This window comes from Echinops telfairi, unplaced genomic scaffold (genome assembly GCF_000313985.2).
Source record: "Echinops telfairi isolate 266 unplaced genomic scaffold, ASM31398v2 ScPeMD7_5592;HRSCAF=6446, whole genome shotgun sequence".
Classification (NCBI taxonomy): Eukaryota; Metazoa; Chordata; class Mammalia; order Afrosoricida; family Tenrecidae; genus Echinops; species Echinops telfairi.
The window spans coordinates 31,232,589-31,240,901 of record NW_022109491.1 but is presented as its reverse complement, the minus strand read 5'-3'; the positions used below and the strand labels follow the sequence as shown (position 1 = coordinate 31,240,901).

The window sequence follows — 8,313 nt, the reverse complement described above, 5'->3', positions numbered from 1 at the left end:
TCTGGTGTTGATTTTAATCAGCCAGCTAATTATTTGGTGATAAAATGCACATGCCGGCATAAGAAGTAACTTGCTTTTTATAACATGAAGTTACTGCAGGAAAAAAACGATGTTGTGGTTACAACTCTGAAGCTCACCAGCCTCAAACGGGAGTGGGTAAACTGTGTGCCTATCAGTCCAACCACACAGAATCCACCACGGGAACTGCTAGGCCCCAGCCCACGCCCTACTGAATGGGAATCTCTTGGGCTGCGTTTTGATCCAACTCCTCCTCCAATGAATGTGATTTATCACAGCTCCCATCTGCTTTATCCCTCTGAAGCCTTTGTCTTTCAAGGTGGGGGGTGGTATCCTGGGATTTTTCTCAGAGAGCACCCATTGGGTGAAGGCTTGATCAGAACCGGTAACAGAGCATCTTCTTCCCCCTGAGGAACCAGCTCTGCCCCAGTCATCTCCCAACTTGACTAGCAGTTCCACCATTCTCCCCAGCCGGAGAAAACACTCTGCCCCACCCCTCCCAGCGCACCCCTTGTGGCCAGCCCTCTAACAAGTCCTGGCAGCCCTCTTGTAAGTCCTTTCTAGACCATCACAAGTTTCTCCTAAACCTGTCTCTCCGCCCACCAAGGACTCATGGCTGTCCATCAAACTATACTGATGCACATTCAGCAGCCACCTCTCGCCATCAGGAAGCAAATCTTTCTAAAGCACTTTGTAGCTTAGAAAAGTCCCAAAGCTCTGCTGCCTACAGAGAGCAGGCCACATGCTGCGTCTAGCATTCCGTCTTTTTTTTTTAATTGGAGGCTCTTATGGCTCTTATCACAATCTATACATGTATCCATTTTGTCAAACACATCTTCACATATGTTGTCATCATCTTTTTTCAAAACATTTTTCTTTCTACTTGAGCCCCTGGCATCAGCTCCTCGTTTTCCCCCTCCCTTCTCCACTCCCTCCCCTATGCCCCCTTGATAATTTATAAATTCTTCTTTTTTTTTTTTTTTAATGTTTTTACACCGACTGCTGTCTCATTTCACCCACTTTTCTGCTTTCCATCCCCCTGGGATGGGAGCCATACGTCAATCATTGTGATCAGTTCCCTCTTATTCCCCCCACCCCTTACCCTCCTCGTATCGCTGCTCCCTTTATTTGTCCTAAGGGGTTTATCTGTCCTGGATTCCCCGTCTTCCTTCACCTACTTTTCTGTTGTCCATCCCCCTGGGAGGGGGTTATAGGTAGATCATTTCATCGGTTCCCTCTTCCCCCGCTCCCCCACCCACCTTCCTCTTACCCTCCTGATATCACTACTCTCACTCTTGTTCCTGACGGGTTTATCTGTCCTGGATTCCCTGTGTTTCCAGCTTTATCTGTACCCGTGTACATGCTCTGGTCTAGCCAGATTTGTAAGTAGAATTGGGGTCATGATAGTGGGGATGGGGAGGCAGCATTAAAGAACTAGAGGAAAGTTGTGTGTTTCATCGGTGTTATACTGCACCCTGACTGTCTTGTCGCTTCCTTGTGACCCTTCTGTAAGGGGATGTCCAGTTGCCAACAGATGGGCTTTGTGTCTCCAGTCCATGCTCCCCCTCATTCACATCGATATGATTTTTTGTTCTGGGTCTTTGATGCCTGATACCTGGTCCCGTCAACACCTCATGATCACACAGACTGGTGTATTTCTTCCACATGAACTTTGTTGCTTCTGAGCTAGATGGCTGCTTGTTTATCTTCAAACCTTTAAGACCTCAGACACTGTATCTTTTGATAGCCGGGCAGCATCAACTTTCTTCACCACATTTGCTTAGGCACCCATTTTGTCTTCAGCAATCTTGTCAGGAAGGTGAACATCACAGAGTGCCATGTTAGTGAACAAAATGTACTTGCGTTGAGGGAGTACTTGAGTAGAGGCCCAATGTAAAATGACATTATTGAAGACGTCAAGCTTTCCCCCGTTTATCATGATGTTGCTTATTAGTCCAGTTGGGAAGACATTTGTTTTCTTGTTGTTGAGATGTAATCCATTCTGAGATAGAAGATGCCTGAATTTTGTCAGATTAGTTTCCCACATTCTAATATGGAGTCCTCGTGGCAGAGTGGGGTAGTTAACTCCAATTCACTTGAACTAGAATTCTTCCATTTATACAGATCAAGTAAATAGTAGATTTCCCATCCATTTCATTCTTAGGGGCCCCATGACTAAGTAGCCAATGCCATCAGTCCATTCTAATCAGCTTGTTCTGATGACTGCTGTGACTAAGCGGTCCGTCATGTTCACCTGGTCTTTATCAATTAAGTGCCACCACTTGGCCCCTACCATCACAGAATCCACTTAGCCCTCTTGTAGTTCGGTGTCTCATTATGGTTTGGGCAGTCCCCACTGTCAAATCTGACTGACATAAAATAGAAATTATAACAGTCTTCAAGGGTCCTGGGCTCCCCTTCACTATTTAGTTCCTCATGATTGTGGTAAAAAGTGTGTCCTCTGGGCACTCCATGGTAGAACTGTGAGTCCAGCCAGATAGACTCACTCTAATATGCCAGTTTTACTCGGCCGTTGGATATCCTCTTGTAGAGTATACTAATGCAGGTCTGGCCTTTCGGCTTAATTTAGATTAGGCCACCACTTAATTCAAGCTTCAGTGAACCAATCAAATAAATGATCATTGGTCCCAACAATGGACGCAAACATTAACAAGTGTGACGATGGCAAGGCCAGGCAGTGTTTTATTCGGTTGTAATGGGGTCACTATGAGTCAGAACCAACGTGATTGACCTAACCACAGCAAATAACAACTTCCTTTGTATAACCTCTTGAACTGAAATATTGAATAGATGTTCAGTGCTTAGTAGGCCCATCCATAAACTTAGACTGCTCTTCATACCATTACCCCACACCTTTAATATCCGTTCCCACACATATTCCCCCACAGTTTTCTCCTGGTGTCTATTAGGAAACTCAAGCAGTACTTCGGGAGCACAGTATATCTCCTCATGGGTTACACTTTGTACTTCCCTGCTTGAAGTTCACTGGAACTTCAATCAAATTATAAGTCTAGAAACAAAAATGGGTGATGGGATAGGTCCTGGGAACATTCAGCAATGTCTCATCAAGTCCTTGCCTGGCTGCACCTCAGGTGATGGCTCAGGCAAACACACCCCAGGCTCAGCAAGGGTGACCTCACCAAATGGGGAGAGGGACAGTGGTTTTACTGGGTGACTTAGCAGACTGGATGCAATAATGTCTTCAGATGGGAGTAAGAGGACTGGTTCAGTGGCATGAATGATCCACGGAATTTAGGGGTTCAGTGTCCCTGGCTTCCTAATTATATGTCTATATAGCTTGATCCCAAGTTTCAGGATCTCATTTTTGGGAATTCAAGGGGTGTTGTGGTACAACCGCTCTTATGATAAGATTCAAGGCTTCAAGGTTCGGTTTTTGGTTTTCACTATGAAAAAATACTTTCACATCACAAGTAGCAACTTTACAGTTTGGTGTGTGGCTCTTGAGCCATGACTCGAGCTTTGAAGTCGTCCCTTGTCTGGTGAAAGTAGGACCAAGCAGCAGGCTTCCTTGTGCTTATCATTCTGACAGAATTGTAGGGAAGCGCCAAATATGTAACCACTCAGAGTCATGTTTTTCACAAATATTTGATCCATCGGTGGTGATATTTTGCATATAGGGGGGCATCCAAAAGTTCATTGAAAGGGGGGCATCCAAAAATTCATCAAAAGGGGGAATTAAAAAATAATGGAATCTTACCAAACGTTTTACTACTGGGCATGTAGTCATCTGTACCTTTAACACTAGTCACACTTGAGAACCAATTCAGAAAACTCATCCTGATCATTTTACTCCTCTAGCACCAAATGTGTAAGGCTGGGTTCTCTAGAGGAGCAAAACCAGAAAAGTGCATATAAACATAGATAGGTAGGTAGGTAGGTAGGTAGGTAGGTAGGTAGGTAGGTAGATAGATAGGTGATAGATAGATAGATAGATAGATAGATAGATAGATAGATAGATAGATAGATAGATAGATGATAGATGATAGAGAGAGAGAGAGAACACTAGATTTCAAGGAAATTACTCACACAGTTAGGGAGGCTGCAAGTCCCAAATCCATAGGTCAGACATTAGGCTGGTGGTTTCTCCTGACGCACATGGTTGCACAGGCTGACAAATGCCAAATGAGTAGACCAGATGGCAGGTTTCTGGCTCACATCCCCCAAACCAGAAGTCGGAAGATGACAAGTCACATGAGGGATCAAGAGAAGGCAAGCTTTACCAGAACATCCATATGTGCTGGATGCAGACAACGTCCCCAAGGGAACTCCCCTTTTAACTGATGGCTCCCATCAGATCCCAAGATGGTGGATGCTTATACAATATCTGTCAAACCACTGAGAATTATGGCCTAGCCAAATTGAGGTAAAACTTTAACCATACACCAACGCTCAAAATCCATTGGTGAGGGTCACTCTGGAAATACTACACAGTTGCCAAAAGGACCTTAGAGGTCAGAGGAAATTTTCAGACACAGCAATGCAGGTGCTGAGATGTGAGAGATGACAAGTGCGCACTGAAACAACAAGAGCAAGGAAATGTGAGCGGGACACCACCAGCATCCGTTGTGTCCTGGTAGACCCAGAGCTAGTCTTTGGATGCTCTTGTGTGCCACACCTGCATACACAGAAGCATAAAATAATAGAAGCTGCAAGCCTTGATCTCAAGGAACTTTTCTTGCAGACAAAGCTAGTATTTGTGAAGCATAAGGAACCATCAAGGGATAAATCAAGAGGCGGATGTGATTGTTGTGTCATTAGTGCCGTATGGGAAGGCTTCATGAAGGAGGATGGTGTGGTTCCAAGGTGCAGAATAAATAGCACTCTCCTTCCGTGCTCAGGTTCTAAACTCATAGAAAAGCAAAGACACAATGATTAGAGGAATGGATGGCCAAACGCTCACCTTTGTCCCGATGATGCTGATACTGGAAATGGGCTTCTTTGAGTGAGTGTGGGGGCTGACTCATACCCAAGCCCGGAACTAGATGAGCCTGTGTACCCTGACACAGAAACACAGGTCTCCCTCTATACTGCACTTTGTCCCTTGGGAAAATCTACTTACTTGGGCCACTACCCAGAAATATCAGAAGGGCCACCCAGCAGAGTGTCTTACTGCCACTTCAGTAAGGACCTAGGATGATGCAGAGCAGAGCAGGAAGTGGTCCAATTTCTAGTTATAGAGATCGTAGAAGGGGAGCTTTGTCCAGGACACACATCTAAGCAGGTCAACAGCAAGAAAGACCTTGCAGATTGCCCTCTTGCCAGTGGACAGCTCCCAGGGTGCTTTATGAAAACTTACTTTCTAGGATACTGACACAAAAGCCTGAGTGCTAATCAGTGCAGTTATTACTGTCCCCAGATAAAACTATATCTCAGGAACTTAGCTGATTTCACTAAGTAGGCACCGCTGGCATGCAGTCCCTAGGAATAACTCTAGGGTCAGTGTTCTTTCCCTTGTGATGTACTGGGGACAACTCTGAATTTTGAAACATCCTACAGAATGAGGAAGATGCTTTTGGATGAAACGAATTAGAATTTAAGTGTCTGCACCAGAATAAGCAGGAATGTGGATATGACCATTGGCCTTGGTTATTGTGATCCTTGTGATGAAAGAAGGCCTGTACACACTGAGCTGCTAGCCATAAGGTCATCTGTTCAAACCCACCAGTTGTTCTAAGCGAGAAAACTGAGGTTATCTGCTCTCCTAAAGATTCAAAGTCCTAGAAACCCAAAGGGGCAGTTCTCCTTGGTTTTACAGGGTCACCATGAGTTGGAATTGAATCAAGGGCAGTGAATTTGGGTGGAGGGAGGGGGTGGATTGTTTGTTTTGCTTCTTTAAAGATAGACCCAGATTGAGAGAGTTATTAAATTTTCAACTGATTGCATTATCAAGTGCTTAGGATTTAATGTGCTAGGAAGCATTCTGCCCTCTCCCAAAAGACATCCACATTGTAATCCCAAGAACCTGTGAATATGTTAGGTTACATGGCAGAGCATAAGAAAGAGAGGAGATGGAAATGAAGTTGTTAATCAGCTAACCATAAACTAGATTAGACTGGATGATCTGGGTGGACCCAATGCAAATGCTTTGTAATAGGAGTGTGGATTCTGGTCTTTGCACAAAGGGAAGTTGGGAAGCCATTTACTTCTCGCTGGCCTTCCATTCCCCCACATTCCCACCTCTGCCTTCCTGCCTCTAATGCAGGGCGACACTGAGGGTTGGGAAGAGGGCCCCTGTCCAGTGCCCGGAGAAAATGCCTCACCTCCCAGTGATGGCTATGCCCTTCTCTCACCTCTCAACTCTGTATGAGGTGTTTGAAATGAAGTGCTTGAAAGCACTGTGTTCTTGGGCAGAACAGAAAGCTTGAAATCCAAGGTGGTATAAAGACGATTCCCAATAATAATAATAACAGTAAGTATTAGACACCTACTAGCATTTTTGTTGACATATTCATTACTTTGTTTAATATTCACAGTAACCCTGGAAGCTCCAAACCAAACTCACTCCATTATGACTGATAGTGACCCTATAGGACAGAGTTGGCCAGCTGCTGTGCGTTTCTGAAACTAACTCTTTAGGGGAGCAGAAAGCTTCCTGTCTCACAGAGCGGCTGGTGGTTTCGAACTGCTGAACTTGTGGATAGCAGCCCAACACAGAACCGCTGTGCCACCAGGACTCCTACCCAGGAAGTTACATCTTCTTCTATCCATTATGGCATTTGAGAAAATAAAATTCACAGAGATTGGGTAATTCAGCCCAGAGCACAGAGCCACTCAGGTGATGAGCCTGGAATTACTTATCCTGCTCGACCCCAGCCCGTGCTGTTTTCCCTAACCCACTCAGCTACGCCAAATGCCAACCCACATGGCTAACCTAATTTAAAGCTTGCTGAAGCTGGGTAACAGACGTAAGGGCATCAGCATGCCATCTTGTCTCATGTGGCCTTGAGGTGAATGAAATGCATATACATTCTTATTCTCAGCTTTCCTCTCCCACCAGGTACCTTGCTATCGTTCACCCCTTGAAGCCACGCATGAATTATCAAACGGCCTCCTTCCTGATCACATTGGTCTGGATGGTGTCCATTCTCGTCGCCATCCCATCGGCCTACTTTGCCACAGAAACTGTCCTCTTCATCGTCAAAAAACAGGAGAAGATCTTCTGTGGCCAGATCTGGCCCGTGGACCAGCAGTTGTACTATAAGTCTTATTTCCTCTTCATCTTCGGTATCGAGTTTGTGGGCCCCGTGGTCACCATGACCCTGTGCTACGCCAGGATCTCCCGGGAGCTCTGGTTCAAGACAGTCCCTGGCTTCCAAACAGAGCAGATCCGGAAGCGGCTGCGCTGCCGTCGGAAGACGGTCCTGGTGCTCATGTGCATCCTCATGGCCTACGTGCTGTGCTGGGCGCCCTTCTACGGCTTCACCATCGTGCGCGACTTCTTCCCCACCGTGTTCGTCAAGGAGAAGCACTACCTGACGGCCTTCTACGTCGTCGAGTGCGTCGCCATGAGCAACAGCATGATCAACACTGTGTGCTTCGTCACCGTCAAGAATAACACCAGGAAGTACTTCAAGAAGATGCTGCTGCTCCACTGGCACCCCACCCACCACGGGAGCAAGTCCAGTGCTGACCTTGACGTCAAGACTAGCGTCATGCCCGCCACTGAAGAGGTGGACTGTATCAGGCTGAAGTGATCTGCAGGTGTTTCCCACTTGAAAGCCCAGACGCGTCCATCACGCACCATCAGCCACACTCCTGGATCGTGTGGTGAAAGAACAACTCCATCGGGTTCACTCTCCACCGTCCTCCAGCGCTGGGCCTTGAAGGGCAGAGCACGCAATGAGAATCACCAGGAGTCGCAGCAGCGTTCATCTGAGGTCTGCTCAGCATCTCCTGTGTGCAAACCCCCACCCCCACCCCAAACAGTACGTGTAGGCGAGAGCAAGTAGAGCTGACGCTCATCACGTGCAAAAACATTAGACTAAAACCTCAGCAGAAGCTTCTGGAGTCGGCCAGCTCCACCCAGGACATAGAGATGGCAGGCCAAAGCCACAGTGCTTATCAGTACCCAGCCTCCCCTTCACTCCATTTATGTCTCATCAGTGAAGAACATCACAAGTCTCCGGAAAGAAAGCACTTTGACCTGATTGGAAGGTGAGGGTTTTACAGCCTCCTGGGAAAAGGGTGCTTGCCATCGCATGGGGCTTTCCTGCCCAGCTCCTCCCACGGATGCTGGACGCCAGAGATGAACCT

At 46.5% G+C, this 8,313-nt stretch overlaps 1 protein-coding gene across 3 annotated transcripts in view; it reads left to right on the top strand.

Moving 5' to 3' along the window:
* Positions 1 to 7,969, top strand: part of PROKR2 (prokineticin receptor 2) — a 14,260-nt gene extending 6,291 nt beyond the window's left edge. For all 3 annotated transcript variants that reach the window (XM_045295441.1, XM_045295442.1, XM_004697847.2), the window contains exon 3: positions 7,058 to 7,969. In XM_045295441.1, the coding sequence (XP_045151376.1) occupies positions 7,058 to 7,754 (697 nt within the window). In that variant the 3' untranslated portion in view covers positions 7,755 to 7,969. The remainder of the gene's footprint in view (positions 1 to 7,057) is intronic.
* The last annotated feature ends 344 nt before the right edge of the window (positions 7,970 to 8,313 follow it).